The 25,692-nt window shown below is 35.4% G+C and overlaps 1 protein-coding gene across 1 annotated transcript in view; it reads left to right on the top strand.

Annotated features, from left to right (window-relative positions):
- LOC134853437 (protocadherin Fat 4-like) overlaps positions 1 to 25,692 on the top strand; it is a 46,594-nt gene continuing 20,902 nt past the window's right edge. Inside the window, exons 1-10 of the mRNA XM_063869434.1 lie at positions 1 to 335; positions 3,217 to 3,389; positions 6,522 to 6,772; positions 9,939 to 10,089; positions 11,937 to 12,117; positions 12,861 to 13,000; positions 13,745 to 13,837; positions 17,849 to 18,009; positions 21,319 to 21,403; positions 21,795 to 21,921. Of these exons, the coding sequence (XP_063725504.1) occupies positions 1 to 335; positions 3,217 to 3,389; positions 6,522 to 6,772; positions 9,939 to 10,089; positions 11,937 to 12,117; positions 12,861 to 13,000; positions 13,745 to 13,837; positions 17,849 to 18,009; positions 21,319 to 21,403; positions 21,795 to 21,921 (1,697 nt within the window). The remainder of the gene's footprint in view (positions 336 to 3,216; positions 3,390 to 6,521; positions 6,773 to 9,938; positions 10,090 to 11,936; positions 12,118 to 12,860; positions 13,001 to 13,744; positions 13,838 to 17,848; positions 18,010 to 21,318; positions 21,404 to 21,794; positions 21,922 to 25,692) is intronic.

The raw sequence follows: 25,692 nt of genomic DNA, 5'->3' as shown, positions 1-25,692 counted from the left end.
ATGAAAGCGCTTTCCATCCCAAAGCTTGAACTGCAGGCCGCATTACTCGCTACCCGCTTGAAGGAAGATGTCCTCAAAGTTCTAACCATTCCTGTGTCAAGCACGTTCATGTGGACTGACAGCACCACTGTGCTCCAGTGGTTAAACTCAGGTAGTAAGCAACCCACGTTCGTGGCAAACCGGATTGGAGAGATTCTGGAAAAAACTACCGTAGACCAGTGGTTTCACGTCTTAAGTGGAGACAACCCTGCTGATACGGGAACCAGAGGAATCTCAGCGGAGTCCTTAAAAACAAGCAGCTGGGTGAACGGGCCAAGTCTGCTAAAAAGTGGCGAGTGGCCTTTCAAGCCGAGCGTAGAAATACTTCAGAAAGTCCGCCTGGCTGGTCCCGCTTGTGACCCTAATGAAGGTTTACAGCAGGCCTCTAATTTTTTAAACGTTACACAAAAACAAAAACAACCCTGTTTATTTGCATGGGAAGAATTCAGCTCGTTTCGTAAACTCCAGCGAGTGGTTGCCTTCATGCTCAGACTTAGTCCGAAACACCGGCACTACCGCACTAAAGTCAAGGAAGTAACCGATTCGGTTGAATTAGAAACCGCCAAACAACGACTTTTGTTGATTTCCCAAAAAGAATCTTTTGAAGCGGAATATTTACTCCTGTCCTGCGACAAAACCGTCAAAAAGTCTAGTCGTATCGCACAATATGCACCGTTTATAGGTCCTGCATTCCTAATTCGTTCAACTGGGCAAATTCGCCGCCTAGTTGAAACTGAATATGACACAAAACACCCCATAATACTTGATGGAAGGCATTCTCTGGTGAAATTGTTCGTAAGTGATATTCATTATCGCTATCAGCACCAGTTCTTAGACTACCTGCGAGCTGTAATTCACTTAGAGTTTGCAATCTTGAACCTTAGCTCTTTATTAAAGTCCATTGAAGTCCACTGCCTCATATGTAGGAAGCGCAAAGCCAAAACTGTCACACCTATGATGGCAGAGCTTCCAGTTGAAAAGCTTGGTTACCGCCAGCCTCCCTTCACAAACTGAGGTGTTGATTATTTTGGACCCTTTTACTTCTCAATCAGGAGGAGTTCTGAAAAGCGATGGTGCTTCCTTTTTACATGTATGACCACCAGAGCTGTACATATTGAGATTGTCTCATCCATGGACACGAGTTCGTGTGTACTGGGAATCGAAAGATTCATTGCCCGTCGCGGCACTCCATCAGTCATTTGGTCTGATAACGGCACCAATTTTGTGGAAGCCGAGAAAGAACTCTTAAATTGTATTCAGTCGTGGAACGGACAAGCACCCCCAGAGCTGGCGAAAAAGGGTATTAAGTGGAAATTTAACCCCCGGCAGCCCCGCATCACGGTGTTTCTTGGGAACGTCCCGTTCGGTGTTGTAAAAGGGTATTCTACGCAATAATAGGAAGTAGAAAGCTCACTCCCGAAGTCCTTGAAACAACTTTCTGTCTTGTAGCACAATCACTGAACGCTCGACCTATAACATCAGTAAGTGCAAGTCCGGATGGTTTCGAGGTGTTAACTCCTAATCATTTTTTGTTAGGCCGAAATGGTACTAGCTTCCCTTCTCTCTCTTTCTAGGAGCACTTCGACCATCGAAAGCAATATATCCGAGCGCAAAGCTACGCCAACGCAATTTGGAGTCGTTGGCTGCGAGATTATGTGCCAGCGCTGAATAAACGCAGTAAGTGGCACTCCGATAGTGACGTTATTTTAAAAAAAGGGGATTTAGTGTGGATTGTTGACGAACGCAGCCCAAAGGGACATTACCCTCTGGCTCGTATAAAAACCCTTAATTACGGAAAAGACAACATAGCCCGATCCGCCGTAGTTACCACCCGCTCCGGGGAGCTAACTCGACCGGCCGTAAAACTCGCACCCGTTTTCGCTCCTTTGGGCGCGGAAGATGTTCGCGCTTAAATCAATCTTAAATTAATGACGTCATTATAGCGCGAAAGTGAAAAAGCTAAAATTAGATTTGCTTAGACAAAAGGCTTTGAAAATTACTAGTTTGTCTGATTAAGGTCAGTTTGCCATCAAAATGTTTTTAGATTTTTGAGATTGTTGAAAACCGTATTGCAAAAAATGTTAACCGAAAAATGTTTAACCGATATTACTTATTCTTTATATTATCTGTTGAATTGCCGATAATTTACAGATATTGAAGCAGGTTTTTGTAGGTCTTACAGGATACACGAGAGTGCGGCACAATAGGCAGCAAATGGCTGAACAGCTTTTTGTATGCCCTTGGTGTCATTGAAATGTAAATTAAGTTGTATATTTTTTTAAACAAATTTTCATATATCCACCTAAATGAATTCAAGTTCAAGTTCACGTTGCACCCCACCCTGATTGTATCTATTTGGGAGGCGAAGGTGAAATTGCTTTAGTTCAGTTTGATACATCCACGCTCCATCCCTTTCGAAGCCCATTTTACAAATAAAATAATTGATTTTTTTTATAATTAATGGACAAAAGCTGTTCGACAACCTGAGCTGAACTGCCCATATGTTGGTACCTTAACTTTTGGTACATGTTGGTACCAACTCAGTTAATGTATGATTATTTTTTATGGATCCACATTTGGATGAAGTGAATCCATAATGAAAATAGGGCGAAGATTTTTGTAGCCAGAACACAAAAACTATATTACACAATGGTCTTGATATTTAATGTGTAATCGCCTATCAACTTATCTCTTCACACAAAAAGACATAAAATACGACGATGCAAGGTTTTCAGAAACTTTTTGAAATTGAGTTTGAAACGAAAGGTTAGAATCAGTTTGCACAACCAAATACCAAGCCAAGCCCATTAATTGTAGAACCAGTGTATACTTCTTAGTACTATCAAGTCAAGTCAACTTAAAAATTTATATATATATGTTTTTTGCGAGATGATTTTAAAAATATATGATTCGCTGAATAAGCAAAAAAAAATTAATATTGATTTAAATCGATTTTATTGTTACTTAAATCCGTAGGGAAAAAAAACCAAAAAAAATCGCAAAAAAAGGATTTAAATCGATTTTAGCATGGGTTTAAACTGATATTTAGGCCACATTTTTGTATGAAGCTAAATCAATTTTAAATAAATTCAAATCAATTTTTTAGTTCTCTGTCACATTATCTGTATAAAATTGACTGTCCATTTCTTGTCAGTACGGGTGTCCATTTGTGTGTAGAGATTACGTGGAAATAGAGGTTGGAGGCGTTACCAATGGGCCTTACTGTGGCGCTACCAACCCCTTCCCCGCCGGAGCCGGATTCAATGGGGGGCCAGGAGCAGCCGTGGTCAGGTTCAGATCAGACCTCAATGCCTACGCCGATGGTATCACTATAGTTGCCGAAGATTGCGGTTAGTAGTTCTGGATCTACTTAACAATCACCCCCCTTTTGGTATCTACTAAGGAATTGCTACCCCTGTGAATAAAAGCAGTAAATTAGCACTTCAGCGTTCTATTTATTTGGCACATTCTGATCGGTCAAAAATTTGCAATTTTTATGCAGAAAAAAATTTTAAAACGATTTATGAGATTTGGAAAAAATAAAACCATCAAAACTATAAGACATTGAGTCTCGCATTTGAATTTTGAAGTCTTGAGAAAACTTAATTTACTTTTTGCGAGCTTAAATGCGGGCCTCATTGGTTTATACATTTTTTGATGGTTTTTAATTTTTCTTTCAAATGTTAAGTGTTTATTTTTTTTCTGCATTTAATTTGCGATCCTATTTATGCATGGACAAAGACTCAAAGAGCCCGGGTTGACGTCCATAGAAGAAAAATGCTTATCATACTGTTTCATATATGAAGTCTATGGAAAAAATGCTTGTCATAGGAAATTCATACAAAATTTAAAATGTGTTTTAAAGTTTTTAATGAACACTTTTGGTCTAATTGCCTCTTTTGAAGCTTTCCGATCATTAAAAAAATGATTAAAATTTTTAATAAAAAATGCTTATCACACAATTTTCATGTATGAAAATTTAAAAACAGTCATTTTGTCTTAGAAAAAAAAACATTTTCAAAAATCACCAAAAAACGTGTCTGGGTAACTTTAAATAGATTTTAAAAAGTATATCTATGATAGAGGGCATTTTCACAATCAAAAACATAATTTTAACTTCGGTCAGAAAAGTGCTTATTATAAAGTTTTCATGATAATTCAAAGTTTTGTATGATATGCCTTTTTTTCATAAACAAAAAAAATTTTAGGTAAAAAATTTTTAATCCTTTTTTTGGCTGCAAACTTGCTTTTGAGCTAAAATATAAATTTTACGAAAAAAAAATTTTTCCTGCAAAATTTGACTTTTTTGTGTTTATAACGTAATCCAGGATGAGTTTCTCACCCAAAAAATCCAAAAATCACAAGAAAATTTTGCAAACATGATTATTATCTTTTGTTCCATTTGCTAAAATAAAAATAAATTTATAAAAAAACAGGCCTTATTTCTCAACCATCAAAATTTTCAAACTGAAAAATATTTAGCCATATTCGAAAAGTTACTTTATTGGTATATATTTCCATGTGAAATTGTTAAAATTAACTTTTATGACTAAAAGCACCAAATGCAGTTTAGCTGCGTGATAACTGTCAGTTACAATCTGGGTTTTCTTATGACAAAAAACCTTAGTTAGTGTTTTGGTTGAAAGACAAAATTTCGAAACAAAAATGTTTTGTATTTTCGTTTATGGAAAAAATGCTTGTCATACAGTTTCACAGTATGAAAAAAACGCTTGTCATACATTTTTATTTATAGAAAAAGTGCTTATTTTGCTATTTTTATACATATACTTTTCCCCTATGAAATTGTATGAAAGAGTATGAAAAGCATTTTTTTCATATATGAAAAATGTATGATAAGCATTTTTAGTCAACCCGGGACTTCAGTGACTAGGTCAATGGGTCTAGGACAACAAGCCGACGGGACTTCAAGCCGACGGGACTTCAAGCCGAAGGGACTTCAGGGCGAATTTTAAACTTTGCATACACCTCAAATCACTATTTTTTATCTGTAAAACGTTGCTTTTCAAAATTTTTTGGGCAAGCTCAGACCAGAAGAAGCGCTATTCATGTCAATAAATTACTTAGGATTGGCATCCATTAATAATATCAGCCGGTTTTTGAAATGCATAAATTATAAAAAAGATAATTGCCTTCAACCGTGTTTTATTTTTCAACATTCGTTAACATCATTTGGAGGCTTAAATTTCATGAAAACGTCAATAACTACTGAAGAAAGATCATGAAATTGAATAATTTTTCAAAAATTTTTTCAAATTAATCATATTTCATGACTTGATGAGAAAAATTTTGGCTTGAAATCCCTAATTTTACAATTCGGCCTGAAGTCCCGTCGGCTTGATGTCCGGCACCCTACGTCAATACCTTACCTTGTTCTTTTGATGAAGTTTTTTTTTGAAAAGCAGATAAATGCCAAAAAAGTCTTGTTGCTGTATTTTATCTCTGTTCATATTTGTACGATTCCAACAGAGAATGTGATAGATATGAATGATATCGGTCAACTAATATCATAAAACTACTTTTTTACACTCTTACATTCAAACTTGATTAGCCTTAACATCTTTTCCGACGCATATAATTGTCTCAGTTTCATGTTTTTGATTTTTTTATTGTTTTGAACGTCAGCAAGATATTGATGAAAGTGTTTTTGAAAACTTGATGTGAAAACGTGTTGTTTTAAATTCCATTTTCTCGATTGGTACAACTAACAAACACAAACATAAGTAACGTTGTGAAAATTTGATTTGACTTTGGCTAAAAATATATTAACATGTTATCACAATTATTTACAGTCAGTAGATCTACACACGTTTTTTCTGTTTCATAATTTATTAAGTATTATTTAAATTTTTGAAACTACAATAGAGATTTTAATTGTATTTCATAATTGATAAAGTATTAATTTATAATTTTGAAGCTCCAATGGAGATTTTACTACTATTATTTATAACTATTTATTCTTTGCTACGGATTCCTTTTGCGTCAAGTAAGCGAACACTTTTATTTTTGTCTAAAACATCCCAAGATTTAGGCAAGGAAGGCAATTTTTGCATTAATCGGTTCTTGATAGTTATTTACGAATTTCTGAAGAAAAAAAATCACTGCGGGAAAATGAAATTGATCTGAAAGTGGCTTCGGGCTAATATAAATCTTATTTGAGGGTAAAGAGCGTTGTCGAAAACAAATGTTAAAATGATTTTGAAAATGTTTTTATTTTGCGTTTTTTTTTCAAACATTTGTCCCAGCGAAGCAGAAAAGTAGTGTCTTATGGGAACTAATGGTAAATGAAATTGGCTGAGCTAAAGAAAAAATATCGGCCGCAAATTTTACCTATGATTTATTATTGTAAAAATTTTCCTCATGGTATAATCTTGGCAATACTAAATGTTGATGCTGAATTCAGTCTGTTGTTGGTTTTCTGAGCTGGATTTAATTTCAAAGTTTGACTTATGATTTTTTTTCAGCAATTGCCGAAGTGCAGCTGTCAGGCGGCTCGTACCGAGTGCCCGAGAACTCAGTCGCTGGCACAGACTTAACAACTACCCAGGGTCTGACAATCCTCAACACTGGCGCCTCTTTCGCCTCCCCCAAGTGGGCAATAGTATCCCCTACGGGGGGACACCCGTTCGCCATGGACAATGTGGACGCTGCGATTGGCACTCTGGAAGTGGCGGCTCCGGCTGCGTCCATTGCACTTTTGGACTACGAATTGCAGGTTGGAAATCATAAATGTTATAAAAAAAAATTTTAATTGAGAAAAATTAAATTAATTGTTTGAAAAACATAATTTATTGAATACGCAGAAATCATGTTTCGGATCTAACCGCAAAAATTTGTCTTTTTAGTTAAAGTTCTTAGCATTTTTTTAAAGTCTTAGGTGCAATTAGTTTTAAAAATTGACTTTAAGTGGGCGTCGTTGCTACTGTCAAAACTTCAAAAAGTTGAGACTTCAAAAATGATTAGTTTCGAAAGCTTTTAGTCATACTATGAACAAGTTATCAGTCGAATTTCTGACGTTCAGTGTAATTGAGACAATCAACAATTTTTTCGTTTTAGTGTAGTAAGAGGCATAAAAAAAGTTTTCCGTTTTTTTGCCCAAACTTCTTGTCTTCAACAGTCTCGAGCAGTTATGATACTGAAATTTTTTCAATAGTTTTTTTTCTTTCATTTCGAACAAAAAAATCCAACATCTAGCTTTGCTTTGCGTATATTTGATAATCGCTGATTAGTCTTTTCATACACTTTTCTATAATACTGTTTTGAAGTTTAGCAATTTATGATCATCACATTTTGGGTGGAAGGCTTTGATAATTTTTAAAAATAATAATATTCTAATCTCTATGAAGTATAATTCTCTCATTTGTTTGAGTTGTTGTGAGTGTGTCTGTTGGTGAACGTGCAAATATGTTGATTTATGAGTTTATAAGACAAAAATTGAAGCTCTCTGTACTTAGTGTTTTTTGCTCGGTGATGAGTTTTCCAGAAAATCGATATTTAAATGATTGGTTTTTGATTCTTTATAAAGTAGAACCCTCGGGTGATACTGTTGCCTGTAGAATATTATTTCACATGGCATAAAACTTTGAAGAATACGGGGCAAAAGTTGAGATACATCGAGAAACCTATCATACATCTGCGAATTGCAGAAACCACAACTTTTTTTCTTTGTAGAAATTAACTTTATTATTAACAAGTATTTATTGACGGAATTTTGAAAATATTATTCGAAATGTATCGTTGTCTCGAGCTCGAAATTAAAATTATATTTCACCTGTGATCATTTTTGTTAAAATTATGAGGTTACAAAAAATTACGCATGTGACCAATTTATATCGTGCTAATATCACGTCAGCGGAGATTTAGCCCGTTTAAGAAATCGTTCTAAATAAAACTGAAACACCTTACCTGGTCAGTTTCAAAATTTGCTATTTGCGCATTATATTACTTTGTACTCAACATAGCGTGTGCGGGGATGATTTTTTAAAGAAATCTCAAAGTTTATTTAACACTTTTTCAATCGTTTTTTGATAATTTTATCTAGTTTTTCTACTATACTCCATGGACCATAAAACTTATTCGGAACGTTCAAAACTTTGGCTTGATACGCCCGGGTTGACAAAAAAATCTTATCATACTTCTTCAAATTCTGAAAAAAATGCTTATCATATTATTTCATACATCAAAAAATACTAAAAAAATAGCAAGACAAGCATTTTTTCCATACGATGAAATTTTTTTCCACATTCTGAAAATAAACAACAAGCGTTTTGCCATACTTTTTAAGACAAAAGTTTATGAAATTAGCAAAAGCAATTTTTTTCTTTGAAATTGTATGACAATCATTTTTCCCTTTTATGAAATTGTATGATTAGCATTTTTTCATTCAAAATTTTTTATGATTTATTTCATGACCAGAAAGCTTCAAATGAGCCAAATAGAATACAAAAATATTAAAAATCTACAAAACTTTTTGAAATTTTTATGAAATTTGCATGATAAGCATTTTTTGCTTAGACGCCATATATGAAATTGTATGATAAGCGTTTTCCTTCTATAGACGTCAACCCGGGCGGTCAATATTAGTGAAATTGCGGCGATTATTGAATTCCGTTTTGGTTGTAAATTTTTTTAAGCACTGAAACTGCCTACGCAGTTTTTTTTATTTAGCTAATTGAATATAGACGAATAATAATTAAAAAAAAACAGTAATTGTTTATGTGTTCTGTACAATTGTCACAGCAGGGAATGCTTCTTTTCTGTTTTTTTTTTCAGTAATATGTCTTAGAAGTTGTTTATGTTTGATGTCATAAATGGAAATCAAAAAGTTCAGCGCGATATATTTTTTCGAATTTTGAAACTTTCAGTTTTTTATCAATTTTTTTCTTCATTTTCCCTTATTTGTTGGCCATATTTGATTATATGTCGATGTTTGATTCGACTGGTTCCAGCGAAAATTCTACTCTTTTCGCACTAAATAATTCAATTTAATGCAATGAGTATGGTTTTAACTGGTTACTATTGAAAGTACCACTGACACTTACTTTTGATTTATGTTTTGATGCTCAAGATAATTTTTGTGTTTTGTTTTTAAGTGTCATTGAACATAGTGAATGGTTTTTTTTGTTTTATTAAAATCTTATAATGCTTTAATTAATACAGACCATTATTACATACCTTTTAATGCGATTATGAATGAATTTATGTTTATATACACTTTTTTAGTTCAAATTAAGTTAACATACTAAGAGTTGTGTAAATTGCGTTCACAAGCTCTGTGGCGCAAAAAAACGTGAATCAATTATGATTTCATTAGTGGTTTTGAATTTTTAGGTCCCAGCGGAATAAAAAATACCTATTGATCCAGTTGTCTCAATTCGGGCCAGTTTCAAGTTTTTATCATAGACCAACCCTAAAATTTTTCTGAAGGCGCCTTTGGCGCCAATATATACTAATTTTGAGGGGGAGCGCGCGCCGAAAAAACGCGATTTTTTGGTCAAAAATTTTCAAAAATTGCCTAAAAATGCCTTTTAGGACTGTTTTTTCAAAATTTTGCCTGCGGCGCAGAAAATTTTGGCCAAAGCAAGGTTTAAACCGAGCTTAGGGAGAGCTCCAAAAATCAATTCGGTCGACCTAAAAAAAATGGTCGACGAAATTAAACCCCCCCCCCCCCCTCTCGAGAAAATCCTAGATCCGCCCCTGATAGAATATTCTTCAATTTTTGAGAGCTGCAACATGATATTTCTATTTTTTCTTTTTTGATAGCTCCGCCATGCAACATTTTTTTTTCTGTTGTATTTGAGTTCATTGGCGCAATTCCAACTGCTTGTTGGCTATGTTTCTAAAAATATAACTTCAATGGTAATGATAATTGAATATTTCAGAGTGTGTGGTACTTGACAGTGGGAGTGTTCACCACCTACACCCCCTACAATGCATATGCTCTGGTGACAGTGTATGTGGCAGATGTGGATGAGCCCCCCTCATTCTTTCCCATGCCCACCGCCATCACAATCGACGAAAACTTACCCATTGGTAAAAAGATGACCCATAATAACCGCCCATAACTTTATAAAAGCTCTCCATAACTCTCCCCGTAATTAAATTTAAGCCTTCCACCCCCCTCCCCCAAAGTCAAGTACAAGTTACTTTTCTAGCTTAAACAATTTGCCTCAAATCCTTGTGGGTTGTTTCTGAGTTGGATAATTCACCGCTATGTGCTACGCGAGAATTGAACGCGACTTCTCGTAGTAGTGTAAGCGACTGCCCAAAATATTGGTCTCAAATAGTTTTTGGTTAATGGTATATCGACAAACGACGAACTTTAGGCTGATAATATCAATTTTGTTCCGACTTTCGATACGAAAGTAACGGAATATTTGTGCTCGGGTGGGTTTTTTTTCTTCAGACAAATTTCGACTTTTTTTATATCATTCAAAAGGTATTGTTGTCCTGAGCTTAAATTTTATAAGATATTTCACCTGTGATCATTTTTTGTAAAGTTATGAAGGTTTAAAGATTGCCATTTTTGCCATTTTGACCGATTTGGGACAATTAATGCGCGATATAATTCGCGCTACTAACGCGTAAGCGGAGATTTAATCCGTCTTATAAATCGTTCCAAATTGGTTTAACGAAGCTTATTTGCCATAATTGATATGTTACAAGGAACGAAATCTATCTTTTTGTGTTTTATATGGCTTTCATAAAAAAATGTGGGGTGATGGTTTTCATAAAAAAAAATTCAAAAAAAAATTTACGTTTTTATTTTATTTCATTGAATTTTTTAAAGTTTTTACTGCTGCTCCATAAACCTTAAAAGGCAGTCGGAACATTCAGGGCTTCGGCCTGATACGAGCAGTCTTGTAAAGGGTTAAAATTTGAGTCGTATATGGATTTTAAAAGACCAATTAGCTTGCCTCAATTCAATTTGGAACGATTATGAGTACGGATAATTTTGACTGAAACTTTCAAATTCAACATAGATCGCGAGATTTTTGAAATGGATAATTAATACACAAACAAGATTGCTCGTACCAGGCTAAAACACTGAATGTTCTGTCTGCCTTTAAAGGTCAACTAAGTAAGGTTTGCTTTCAAAAGGTGGATAAAGTTTTCTGAAACAAATTTTCTTAAAATCATCGCTGCACACGCTATATAATTACAAAGTGGTAGCTTTCGCTCCCATTAACGCAGCAATCATGGCAATTAGCCTGCTTCAACCAGTTTGGAAGAAATTTGGAGACGGATTAAACCTCCGCTTACACGTTATTAGCGCCACACATATCGCGCCTTAAGTGTCCCAAATTGGCCAGATTGGCAATCTTTAAACCCATATAACTTTACGAAAAATGATCACTGGTATAACATCTTTTTGAAAGTGAGTTCAGGACAGCAGTAAGTTTCGGGTTATATAAGAAGATTTCGTCAAAAATGGCTAGTTAGAAAATCGAAATTTGTCTGGAGAAAACACCACCCGGAGCACAATTATTCTGTCTCTTTCTTCGATAGTTGGAGCACAAACTCGAATTAAGCGTGGGTTAAAAAAAACTTAGGCAAGTTTGAATTTTCAAACTGTTTTTGAATTGAAACCACCTCCAGCAGGAAAAATTTCGAAAATGTTAATTAAAGTTCAAATAGGGATGGATTACTCTTGGGTTACGACAGCGTCCCAGATTGAAGTTGCAGAGCTTATCATTACTGTACCAGTATTAGAGTGTGAATAAACCAGCTGACGTATAAACCGGCCGAAAATGCGCAGAGTGTATAATCCATCATCTACCGGAACCAAAATTAGGCTAAAATGAAGAGCTTCAGCGGTAGGGGTTGTTTCAAAGCCGGCCCATCGAGTGGTGTGATAATAACTTTTTGCACATCCCTAGGCTCAACCATCTTCGCCCTGCGAGCCAGTGACCCGGATGTGGCAGACCAAGGCCAGACAAACCTGCAGTTCTCATTCACAGCTGCCAACGCCAACTTCGGAGTCACAGAGGACGGATATGTCTACACTAAGACCGCACTGGACTACGAAACAACCACTGCTTATCCAGCTATCACTTGCAAGTAAGTATATCCCCCCCGTCCTAAGTGAAGAGACCTACCGTAGAATGCCCTCCCCAAGCATGTATTAATTATGAAAAAAATCAGTTCTCATACAAACGGGGGGGGGGGGGGGGTTGTACGGTTTGTCCTACCTTTCTATCGAAAATTAAATGGCTTGGACTATAAAATTCATTCTCCTGGTCGCCCAAAGGTGCACTTAATTTATTCATGGCATCCATTGTGTGCGAATAACTAAATTGAACACTAATCGGCTCGGATGAGAAAAGTTGATATCCTGGCTACTCAAAGAGTCCCCGTTTGCTACTACTTTCTGACATCCGTTTTTGGCACAGCACCCATAAAATTTTTCAGAAAATAGCAGAAAATTGTGTCAAATTAGGTAATTTTTCAGTGGTCTGTGAATTCAGATTATCACTTTAGTCAACCTAGAGAAAGCATTTGGAAAAATATTTTATTGACAGAATCCTAAATCTTCGGTTCCTTTTACAACTCAACGCGCAACAAAAGACATTTCGCAGTGAGAAAATTCTGGTCACATTTGTTTTTTGTGACAAAAAAAATTATTTTTCCCTAATTTTTTTTCAATTTGACTGGCATTTTGCGCGTGGATTAAACAGGGGAAGTTCAAGCTTCCTAAAGTCTCCCCCTATTGCACGAGTCTAGTAACGAATCCCCCCCTCCTTTTGCACAAGGGGGGGGGGGGTAGTCAATGAGATCCATTATGTCTGTTGTTTCTGTTTCAGAGTGTGCGACTTAGATGACACTACTAATCTGTGTGACGCATCCTTCTCGCTGACTATCAATGTGGCCAATGTTAATGACAACCCCCCTGTGCTGGGGGCCACAGCCTACACCTCGACAGTCGGGATCAACGCAAATCCAGGTACGCATACAAACAGATACATGGGTCTGTTAAGTCCCCCCCCCCTCCCCAAACTTAGAGTACCCCATTTAAGTCTTCCTCCCAAAGCCTAGTGACAAAAACAAATCATAGCACCATTAATCTGTGATTTAATTATAATGGGGGGCTGTATAAAAATTAGGGAAGGGGTGGCAACAAGCAAGTATCTTTTCAGCAATTTTCAGTCGGATGTTTCAAGAAAACGGATAAAGCAGCAATATAACTTCAGGGGGAGCTGAGCGGGATCTACTTAACAATCTCCCCCCCCCCCCCCCCCCCTATGGTACCTACTTAAGAATCTCCACCCCTATAAATAAATACAGTAAATTAGCACTGAGCTTTCTATTGAGAATTTTTGTTTTGCTGCATTCTGATTGGTTGAAAAATCGACCATTTGACCTACTTAACAATCTCCCCCCTTTCTTGAAAGGGGTGGAGATTGTTAAGTAGATCCGCTGAGCGCATAAGTTCATTGTAGGGTTTCGGCAGCTAAAAAAAAGCTGACCCAACCCCCCCCCCCCCCCCCCCCGCCCTCCTGCCAAAAAAATACCCGCTGATGCCACTAAAGAAAACAATTCAATTTTATTGATCTTAACCTTCAATTCTATTTCTCAGCCTCACTTTAGATGTTTAAGTGAAGTTTGAAAAAAAGTGAAGTTTGAAAAAAAGTTTAAGTGAAGTTCACTGGTTTAATTAAGTTTGAAATATTAATTGATTCGTTTGTAGGCGCCATGTTGACTCTGACGCCGGCGCTGGTTGCCACAGACCAGGACACGGACGGCACAATCACAGACACTACTCTCTTCCGAATTGTTGGAGGTACGTCTGATCTGGTTTATACCCTACATGGGCATACTCGCATACTACTGAATTTGGATCTCCTTAACTAGCTAATAATTTTGGGCCGTATAACTGTATAGCAGAAAAAATAAGGAGCATTTGTATATATGAACTTTTAATCTCAATTAACTGAAAGTATGTCCTAGTATCAACGAACTCCTCCGCGACTGGCATATTAGCAAGTTGAAATGTTTTATTCAATTTGTCGGCTCAACGCATGTCGTCTTAATGGTCTGTGCAAGTATTCAATCTTATTTTGCGCATTGGTCTAAATTTCGGATTAAGACCTGCTATGAACAATATAAAATATTCTTTTCAAGCTTGAGACAATTTTCCCTCTTCAAGTAAACAACTACTCTTTTGAACTAACATTCAGTTTACTGACAACAATTGAGGAAAGCAAACTTGTAGCTTATTTTTTTTGAATAATGAAAAAATGAATTTAGTATAAGAACCTTGATGTTATTTGTCTGTACAAGGTTTTCAAGTGAACAGACATGAAATAGAAGATTCGTACTATAACACTACGCTTTTTTAAAGCAACTTTTGGAAGGCTGTTCATTTTTCGAACAGTCCAAAATTCAGACTGAAGTAATAGAATGATCTAATTAACCCCCAATGCATTAATTAATAGAGGGGGTTTCCTGCGTCTCAGTCGAACTAGAACAGATTGTATGTTTCGCAAGGGTTTCGTTATAAAAGAAGCTAAATATAGCTTCATTTAATTCCTTTTTATTGAACCGCAATTGATTCATTTTAATAAGTGACTCACGACTGTTTTTGATTTCGGCCCACCGCCCGTGTGTCCTTCGCCCATGAGAAAAGCCCGATCGTTGATTTACGTGCACTTTACATCAACTTAAAATAAACTCAATCTGCGTAAATTTTATTCATTTCATTTGTAGTATTGACGATTCTAGTAGTTATTTTACCTATTTGCCCAAAAGAATCAATATGTTTGTGTTTTCCTGCTCTAGACCCTCTCTGCATTCAGACTATTCTGCTCATTGCTCCGCCTCGTTTGGACTCAGTTATATTTGAATGAAATATAACATATGCTTTTCAAATTTGCTTCGTTCTTATTAAATGAATACACAAACGGTAAATTCCCGTCGTATAAATTTGACCGACTACGTTTATTGAAGAGTTTAATAATGAAAGCAAACAGCGGGGAAAATGTCATGTGTAGAATTATTCAAAAGGGGCAATGTATTTGAATTCGGGCTCGTAATGAAAAAACCCTTTTAAAGGGTAAAGGGTAACTTTTGGAAGATTGTTCTAATTCGAGCGGTCTTTTCTGAATCTAAGACAAGAAGTAATTGGGAATCTTACACTTGACATCCGGGATCTCTGTAACTAGTTCTTCCATTTTGCTGCGATTTGTTACTAAGTACTATATTCACATATGCAATTGGAAATTGGACGAAGACTTCGGAAGGACTAACTACGGATGTCGGATCTATTTAACTAACCCCCAACTTTTTGTTCCTATAACGAATTCCCACCCGTATAATGAGCTAATTCAACAGTTAAGCATATGATATGCTTAACCGTTGAATTAGTTCATAGGGGTGGGAATTCGTTACTCGGTACCATCAAAAGGGGGATAGTTAAGAGGGTACTACTATGATAGAGTGTTCCCCCGGAAAAGCAACTATGATAGACAGGCCCCGCATACTTTTCGCATGTTATAATTTTGACTTTTTTTTGCATTTTCCACCGTAAAATGGTGAGGGGGAGGTTTTGAGTAGTAAAACATAGAAAACATTTGTTTCAAAATATACTGCGACATCTTTCTGAATGGCGAAATCATAAATTGTAAACAATTTAAGAGCTCTAGGTGTCTGATTATCAGGAACACCCTATCATAGAAGTACCGTTAAGAGATCCTACATCCGTTAGTTGTCCTTCCAAAGTTTCTGTCCAAATGGGCATAAGACCTACCGAACAACACAGAAAGACCATTGCCTCTCATGTATCGATACTGCTCTGATAGAGCTCTCAGATCGTTTAAAAATTATAAGTCAATCATTCAGAATGATGCCGCGGTATATTTTCAAACAATTTTTTTTTTCGTGAAACTCCCCCCTCACTTTTTTGGAAAAGTCGAAAAAATTGCCAAAATTTAACTTAGTTTCAAATAAGTTAACCAAATTATGGGTTTCTTTTTGTTCCGAATTTCAAAAAATAAAGGAATATTTGTAATCGGGATGTTTTTGTTTTTTTTTCCAGACACGCTTCGACTTTGTAGCAAGCAGTTTTTGAAGAAATTTGTAAAATAATTTGAAAGGTTGTTCTGAGCTCAATTTAAACAGATATCTCTTCTGTGATCATTTTTCGTAAAGCTAGGGGGTTAATTCCGTCTTAGAAATCGCTCCTATTTGAATTGAAGCATGCTATTTGGTCTATTTAATTTTTCGGTAGATGCGAAATGAATCACTTTGTACTTAACATAGCGCGTAAGGGCTGATTTAAAAAAAATTAAAATAGATATTTTTTCAATTTTTTTTAAAATTATCTTCAATTTATTTTTAATGTGAACACTACTTCATAGACCTTAAAAGGCAGTCGGAGCATGCCGTGCTTCATCCTGATGAGAATAGTCTTATTTCAAATAAATTTGAAACATTTACCCAACATTTAATATTTATGTCCAGTTCGGATTATTTTTTAAGCCGACATGAAATTGCGAAAAAAAAAATTGAAATGGTGCTGATACTTGATTGACTAATTGTTGTTAATCAGATTGAAGCAAAATAGTTTCTGTTCAAGATGTTGAAATATTGACTTTTGGTTGGAATTAGTAAAAACACATGTATGTTTGTTTGTCATAAGGTTGCAGCTATACTTGAAGATAGAGATAGTGGTCGAGTGCCATCACTCTTGCAATTAGCAAGCATATTGCAACCAGGTACTAAATTTTTCACGTAAACAATTTTTTGTCAGAACTTATCTTGACTCATCATCTTGGTTCCAAATCAATTCAAATGTTTAGCCTCTCCCGCGCAGTTAGCCTGGAGTTAACGAAAACGCCTGGGACGGCAAGGTCCTGGGTTTGAGTCTTACCAGAACTTTTTTCTCTCAAACGGAAATGATCGTGTTTCAAATAAAATTGTCAGCTTCAAATTTGTCTGCATATGTTTTGTAACAATTTTAGAATAGTTTTTCTTCTACTCCAAGCAGTTTTCCTTGTAGTGCCGTTTATTGTTTTGATTTACTCCTGTATTTTGTAATTTTTACTTAGACTGACTTTGCATTATTTTGTTTCTTTTAAAATCCTATTTGTCCAAGTTTTTTGGTTCATTTTTCATTGTTTAGTGACCTTATTTTGGGTCGTTTCAAAGGAAACAAATTTTAAATGCTCCCCTGTATTGCACAAAATACTAAGTCTTAGAATAGAATTTATACTTCAAAGTTTTTTATGACAACAGTTTTTTTTTGTTTCCGGATCTACTGAAACTTACCGTAGTTTTGTTGGCTCAGTTGCCACTCGATAATTATTTTTGAGTTTTCATTAAACACTATCAATTGTGTTTCTGAACGTGTTTTCCGCAAAAAGAAAATCATTCCAGACAACATTTTGAATTTCTTAATTGTTATTTTTTGAAACTTTTGGATGGATCAAGTTAACATCCTCCCCCCCCCCCCCCCCAAATAGACCAAGGTAAGATCCTCCACCCCAGCGCTTAATTTAAATTAAATTTGCTAAGCGCTGCAAATTTGTAAAATGCTCGATTCTGATTGGCTGAAAATTCCCAACTTAGAACCAAGTTAATATCCTCCCCCCTAAACGTGTTTAGGGGGGAGGATGTTAAAAAGGTCCAAACTTTTTCATTGTTTGGACGTAGTGGCTTTCGTTTTCTGGTCAAAATTACGTTAAAACTTCATAACAACAGTTAAAATCTGCTGCCATGTTGCATAACAATTTTAACTTTTGGCTTTTTGGCCCTTCGGCTTGTTGACCCACCCATTTTGTTTTGTATACTGCAGGGTCGGACCTGTTCGCCATTGACCCGGACGGCACTGTGCGGACGACACGGAAGATCAAAGATGTAGAGGAATCGACGACAGTTGTGGTGGAGATCATAGCCAGTGATTCCTGGCTCAATTTCCCAGACACGGCTGACGATTTCGCAACACTAACAATATCCGTAAGCATAGCTTTATTTGTTCGGCTAGCCGAGTATTCGGCTTTGATACACGCAAACGCTTTTATTTGAACTTGATCGAATATTATGAAGCAAAAGCAAAATTCAATTTTGTCCACTTTGACGAAAAAAACAATACTCAAATAGATTATTAATTTGAACGTGAATATAATATTTAGATTTTCGACAGCTAGTGTCTTGTAATCGGGAACTAGACTTTTTTCCTTCCCATAAACAACTTTTACACATTTCTGCTTCTGCTGACATGCTCAATTTCTTTAAAACTTAAAAAAACTACTTTTCGATGCATTATTTTTTTCAATTATATGAGTTGAAAATATGTTAATTTTTTTTTTCGGATTTGTTGGTTTCGTCCTTACTTTTGTCGGATGATTTTCGTTTTTTGTCAAATGAAATTTATTCTATCTGATACGCTTTTCCAGCAATTTTTTTTGAAAGCTGGGTTTTTTTAATTTTTGATTCGAACAGTTCATGATTGATAAAACAGGTAGTATGAAAATGCATGGGATTTGCTTTTTTAGCTTTTTTTGAATCTATTTGGAAATTTTACGCGTTTTTCTCAAAAATTTCAGTTTTACTCGAAAATTGGTGCCAATGAAAAGTGCGCCCATTCCTCCGTCTTACTGCATTATCCCTTAGTTTTTTCTACCTTATAAAACTTTCTACAGCCTTCCAAAAATTGTTCTGGAGGAATTTTTGACGCATTTTTTTTGGAATTTTTCATTTTCTTGATAACTACCAACCAAAATTACAGAAAGTGACCCAATCGAAATGACAGAAAGTGGGAAATTCACATGCATACGCGGTTACGTCCAAAATTTTGTCTCTAAAAGCTATGGAACTCAGAAAAATCAATTTGTTGATTTTTTGACCGTCCTAATTTCTGTCGGCTGATTTTCAGTTTTTTTTTTCATATAAAATTTATTTTATCTGGTCCGCTTTTCCGACAATTTCTTTCAAAGACTGGGTGGTTTCAATTTTAGATTCGAAAAGTTGCTGCTTGATAAACACACAGGTATTATGAAAACATGGGATTTTTTTGGAATTTTTCGTTTTCGTTTTTCTCAAAAAAGTTTAGTTTTTCCTAAATACTTCTGAAACGAATTTCAAAAAGTTGGTTTCAACAAAAACTCCTCCCTCTCTTCTGTTTGCTTGCATAATTTTTAAAAGTTTTTCTACCTATCCAACTTTTCTACCTATCCAAGTTATGGCTTTGATAGGTCATTTTTTGATTGTCTGACCGTTTTTTGAAACTTTGGCTTGTCTCAAAAAGTACTCTCCAAAATCAGAGGTGGGGGCTTAATCGAAAGAAAAGGTTTTAAAAAAATTTAACGCGCATAAGCGGCTACATCCAAAAAGTCACCCAAAAAGTTATGACCCTCAGAAAATTCAAGCTTTTGATGTTTTGACCTTTTTTGGAAACCTTTTGTTTTTTTAAAAATTACACTACCAATTATGTGACATCATAGTTTAAATCAAATTAAGTGTTGGCAAAAAATTGACCCTTTTATTTGTGTGAAAAAAATGAATTGATCTTATTCTGACATTTTTGTCATTTGCAAATTTTTCACATTTTTTCCACTTCTCAAAAACTATCCCCGACATATCTGAGATTGCAAGTTCGATCAAAAAGACAGTTTATTGTCATATTCCCGACAAAACTGTCTCCGCAGACACAAATTCGTTCAAATGAACAGAATGCGGGAAAAGTCCAACACCCTGCCTAATTTCATTTTGAGTTCATTTATAAGAACGGGTAATAGGTATCTCACCTACACTCGCGAAATGAACTATCATTCATTCTAGCAGAAAAACAATTATGGTTGTAGGCTTTAAAAATAATCCATTTCATCTTTTAAAACATCAAACAGATACATCCACAGTTAGCTGGGCCCATAGTTATAACTAGAATCGAAGTTCGTTTTGTAGTTTAAATTACCAACTCTAATTAAAAAAAAAATTTACTGATTTTTTTAAATCGATTTGGCTAATGTTTCATTGAGTCATTTGATGTTGCGTAGTTTCAAGGGGGATTTTTCTAAGTCGTTTGCTTTTTTGGATCTTGACCACTTTGCTTTCAAAAATTTTGTAACTTGAAACTTTTGTGACTTAAGAGGGGCCTACCTCAATTTTTGTTTTGCCTTAATTGACGCTTGTTCGTTAATTTTAAAGTTGTTTCAAGACTGTTCATGAACATCATACAAGCCAAAGCTATGAAACATGTGATAGATATAGTTTTTTGGTTAATTTTTTTGGTTAAGATTTCAAAAAAATGACTTGCAATGCATTGTTTTTCTTGTGATGCAAGTGTTGCAAAGCTCCGCTTCGCCTCTGTGTAACACTTGCGACAGCATGGGTCTTGTATTCGGGAACTAGGCTTTTCCCGTAAACAACTTTTTTATATAAACCTTACTTGCTTTTCTTGCTTACTATTTTATTGTTCCGGTTTTCGAAGAAAACGGAATATTTATGCTCGGTGTAGTTTTTTATTCAGTCAATTTTCACCAGTCGAAATAATAATTTTCACCAAAATTTTTTTATAACCCATTGAAGGTATTAACTTCTTGAGTTCAAATGTAAGATATTTCACCTCCGATTATTTTTTGTAAAGTTCTGTGGGTTCGAAAATTGCCAAACTTTCCATGTTGTGGACTAAATTATGCGCGCTTTGAAGAGTTTATTCATAATGCTGAGAGCGTAACACGAATTTTTTATGCGTGGCAAATTGTCCCCCACAACAAAATCGTTCCAAGTTGAATTGAGGCTAGCTCAGTGGTCGTATTAATTTTACACTTTGATATTGTCCAAAATGTATAGATTTTCAATATTTTCTTTTCCCAAAAACTATTCGATGTGAACTAAGGGACAGTCGTAACATTCAGGGCTTTGCCCTGATATACGAGCAGTATTGTTGATTTAGTGGTAACTTTGCACCCTAGGGTCTTCGGATCGAATCCCGGCCAGGACTTGTTTTTTTTTTCAGTATGTATGAAATTGAAAGATTTCGCTGTAAAAATTGAATTGTTGGATTTCAGTTTGTCTGCTTAAGTTTTTTCGGCTTAGTTGCTACAACACGCAATTTTCTGGTGCTGTAAGCCGTTTTCGCGATAAATGCAAGTTTTGCTCATTATAGTTTCAGAGCGGTCTTGAACTTTTTTTTTACAAAATTATTTGTATCGGCTCAACTGGGGAAAATGACATTTTGAGCAATAATATCAAAAAGAATCTCCTATTTTGAATTACTATGTCTACAAAAATGCATTGTATTATGTCTTCAATAATGTATTGTAGATCGGAGCTGGGTCGTTCTACTCGCCCGTGTGCACCCATTCTTCGCGCTCTCTCGTCTTCGAAGAGTACAGTCTGATAGCCCAAGGTAAGCACTACACCACACAAAACGCATTTCAGTCCACACACTTTTCCAAGAAGACCATATGTTCCATATCAATCAATGCGCTGCATCTAACTAGACAATTTATAATCAGTTATCCCATTTGCAAAAGGGTTGAATTCTCATTGATAATTCTGACTGTTTCAGAGAAAAATCAGTCTTATTTGGCATCAGGGGAGGGGGCTGTCTTTTTACTTAAACAGCCCATATTTTCAGATAATCAAAATATGAGAATTTATAAAATGAATAGGTTCGCACTTTCTTTTTTTCATATTTTGTGCTAACTTGTTCTAAAAAATCGCAAATTAGTTCACTATTGAGTCACAAAGTTCGCAAATTTAAAAGCCTCAATTCTCACTTCTGTTCTTTTTTGTAGGCCACATTGCAGATATCATTGCTCTGTTCGGCTGCTTCGACCTAGATGACGACGCTCTCACTGTCACGCTGACCTCATCAGACTTCGGCATGTTCGGAATACAACACGGCCAGGACCTACAGTTCAAGTAAGTGGTCGAAGAACTGGACTATAAGTGAATAATCTCCCCCCTAAATCAAATTAAGTGGGAGAGGGTTCCCTTGGTTAAAAGTAACATTTTTCTGCCGATCAGATTTGAGCATAGTACATGCAGGCCTTACTGCTTAAATTTGCCATTTAATGATTGGGGTAGATTGTTCACTTGGTCTATTCAAAGAACAGAATTAAAATAATAAACATGAATATAGAATTAAAAAATTTCAACTTTTAAAGCATTTGTAAAATTTGTCGGAAATATATTGAAATCGAGCTTTTGGTATGGTATCTTTTGTCCTGACACCGAAACTACTTATCAGACCGGAACTCACGCTATTTAGTAAGAGTCGATGAACATTTATTTTTAAAATTTCACAACGGAGTAAAAAATCACTCATTCTTCGGTTTGGGATAAATTGGGGTAATTTAATTTAAAACGTGTCAATCAAAATTGTTGTTAAAAATGAAAAGGTTTCAAGAGCATAGTTTGTTATTTGAAACTCGAAAAGTTGAATATTTTCAAAGCCAGTATTTTTTTTATGTTTCATTGCGTTCCTTGACTCTTGTCCGAAAGTGTGTTGGTTATGTTTTTACGCTACTTATTGGGTTCGAGTAGCGTGTAGGTGTAGACTTCCTAAGTTTGTAACCTTTCCAGTGCCATTGTCAACTTTTCGTAATTTAACTCCACTGAGTTCCATTTTTTCAAAGTGAGATGGAAACTGTTTTTTTTTTGAAGAAGCAAAAAAAATGATTATCAGTTATCAATTGTTTAGTAAGATGTTTGTTTCTATAATTGGGGGTCGGCTACCTCAATGCATTTCCAACGGTTTTCTTTTTATTAGTAAGACATTGATATAAATTAAGTAATGAAATTCAAATCATTTCTGTTTCAACTCCAATGAAGGACCTGTTTTGGTGCGGTGAAGGAATTTAGCTTGGATCCAAAACAAGTCACTAGTAAATTCCAGTTCAAATCATTTTCATCGACTTCTCAATAGTGTTTTTTATATAAAAAAAATTGCTACATAACCTAAATGAGATAAAACTAAACAGCAAAGCAAGGCAACCAAAAATCTTGCTGTCAGTTGTTGTTCAATTGCATCGCAAGTAATTCTCAGCAAAAAAAAGCGAGCTATGAAAAGATTTTTCTATCAATCTACGAGCTTCAGTTGAAGTTAGAGATGACGCATAAATCATGCTGTTGACTGAATATCGTTGAAAATCATTTTTTAGTCAATCAACTCTGTACTACTTAGTCATAGTTGATCCTATCACACATAGATTACAAGCAATTTGTGCTTTTTTTGCTAAGTATTGTCTGGAGGACATTCATCTTGCTTCAAAACACCAGAAAAATTTAAAATTGTAAACCTAATCAAGTGAGGTCTAGTGTGATATAAGCTATGCTGCGGATTTCAATGACTACATCGAAAACAAATAACATCAAAATTATCTTTACCGCTTTCTTCACAATCGTCAACTACCATACTTTAGTCCTCAATTCTTCCAAATGTTCAGTAACCATCTTGAGTTAGGACCGATGGGTATAACTCATAGAGTAATTTCGGATAGGGTACACCGTCTGCTCGTCACGCTATCTTATTTTCGGCCGGATAGATTCGTGCAACTTCTTAGTCTAATACCGATCCTAATCTTACTCTTATACTATCTAGTCTCAGGTTGTTTAACTAGTCTCTGCTAGGCTCAATAGATCTAGGGTATACTGGTTTATTGCGGCTGCTGAAGTACTCGGGAGAGTTCAACTAATTTCTAAGTTAAATTCAAATCTCTCTGGTGCTGAAATTACAAGTAATTTCAGCACTTACAAATAAGTGGATTGTTAGTTAGATGGATCATGATTGGTTAATATTAAATACTTTACATTGGTAAAATATCTAATTTATCCAATCATAAAATGTAGTTTAGATCAGGTTCCACCCATCCGGGTTTTACAGAGTTTTTTAGAATAGTCTTTCTGCAATTCAAAAGATGGATGATGGACGTTGGTATTTGGCGAACATCCTATTTCTTCTGCGTTTTCTTATTAGAGAAGTCCCAGATTCAATCGTTGTGTCTTCTCAAGACAACGACTGGGTTTTCGCAACAAACTCAAATCTGATTTCAGAATGGTTGGCTATGTCAGGTTTTTCTGTTTCATTGGTGAGAACTTCTTTGTGTTTGACCTTGTCTGGGAATGGCGTGGAGATTGTGCGTGGAGGGGATGCCTGGTTACTCGGATCTGTACGTATACTTGAACATCGAGGTGGTCATTGGTCTAGTTCAATGAATTCCTTTTCTGCGAAGTCAAGTCGTACTCTAAATCCTTTGAGTTGTGATTGTGGGCGGCATATTGATTGTAGTTGGCCATTCTTTCTCGAGTGTAGTAGGGTCGTTTTGTCTTTGGATGTTCGTCCTTGGTGTTGTATTCTGATCTATGTATTGCATAATGTAATTTACATTTTATAAAACTTTTATTAGTTTAATATTTTTTTAATTATGATTTTAGTTAGTTGTTTTCACAAAAGCTTTTTGTTTTAGTTCAGTTATTTTGAAGAGTTACTCACCCTTGAGTAACTCTTATTAAAAATAGGAGTGTGGTCACAAAGCGTGGATGTAGCACGGTGGGTTAGGCCGGCTATAGAGCATGCTCAGGACGTCCTTCCTGGTGGGTTAGGCCAGGAGTGGGAGTATGATTGCATGCGGTTTTTGTGAGAGCACCTATTATGTGACAACGTTTTATGTTGGGTTTGTTGTGGTTTTTCTTATGTTTTGTTGGTTGTGTCCTTTTTTCAAAAATCAAATTGTTTGTGGTATGGGTTTGTCTTTCGACTTTTTTGTGTTTTATTATTTCTTTTTTAGACTTTATAATAGTCTTCAAAAGAATAAATTATCCAGTTTTAATCTGGGTTAATCCGGTTTGGGTACCGTTGGTTTCCTTTTCTTAGTCATGCTGTTATGCTATGTGTTGTGGTGTTTAGTAAGCTGCATTGGTTAGTTTTGTTTAGTATATAATTCCTTTCCAACCGGGTTAAAGGAAAGTTTGAAACGTGTTATCTTGTGTTAGAGTTATCGAGTGTGAAAGCTTGAAACTGAAATTCATTATTTTAAACAATTCTTCGTGGGCGAGCTGTGCGAGTTTGGATAGAATTCTTGTGCGAGTGAATGAAAATAGCAAAAGGTTAGTACTGTTTTTGCTTCTTATTAATTTACTACATAGAATTTTAATTTTACTGCTAGTTGTTGGGGGAAATTAAGTTACAAATTTTCATCATTATTAGATTTACTGCTTGTGGGGGAAAAATTTATAAATTAATTTACTGCATTGGTATTATATTTATTTAATTGTTGGTGCAAAAATTTAATAGGGTTTTAAACAGTTTTGAAGAAGTTTCCTATTTTTAATTTTCTCTTGTGAATTTTTCAGATGATCTAGGATGAAGGCTAAAATTCTAAAGAAAACATGGATAAAGAATGGTGAGTTTCTAATATTTAAATTAGTTAGTAATATGTATAATTCATACTTACCTGTTAGTCGTCGGGGAAGAAACCGTGGGGGAAAATGTCGTGGATGAGATCTGAAGTTGTTAGTAATTTGGCTACGATGCGGATGATATTTTTAGTTTGAAGCAGTGGCCAAAGCAATTGAAGTGCCTTAATGGTGGTTAGTTCTTCAGTGCCAACTGCAAATTCATAAGGTGTGTTTTGGATTAGATTATATAATTTGTAGTTGAATTTAGTGTTATGGATGAATTCTAAAATGGGG

This window comes from Symsagittifera roscoffensis, chromosome 8 (genome assembly GCF_963678635.1).
Source record: "Symsagittifera roscoffensis chromosome 8, txSymRosc1.1, whole genome shotgun sequence".
Taxonomy (NCBI): domain Eukaryota; kingdom Metazoa; phylum Xenacoelomorpha; order Acoela; family Convolutidae; genus Symsagittifera; species Symsagittifera roscoffensis.
This window is presented reverse-complemented; position numbering and strand designations above follow the sequence as displayed.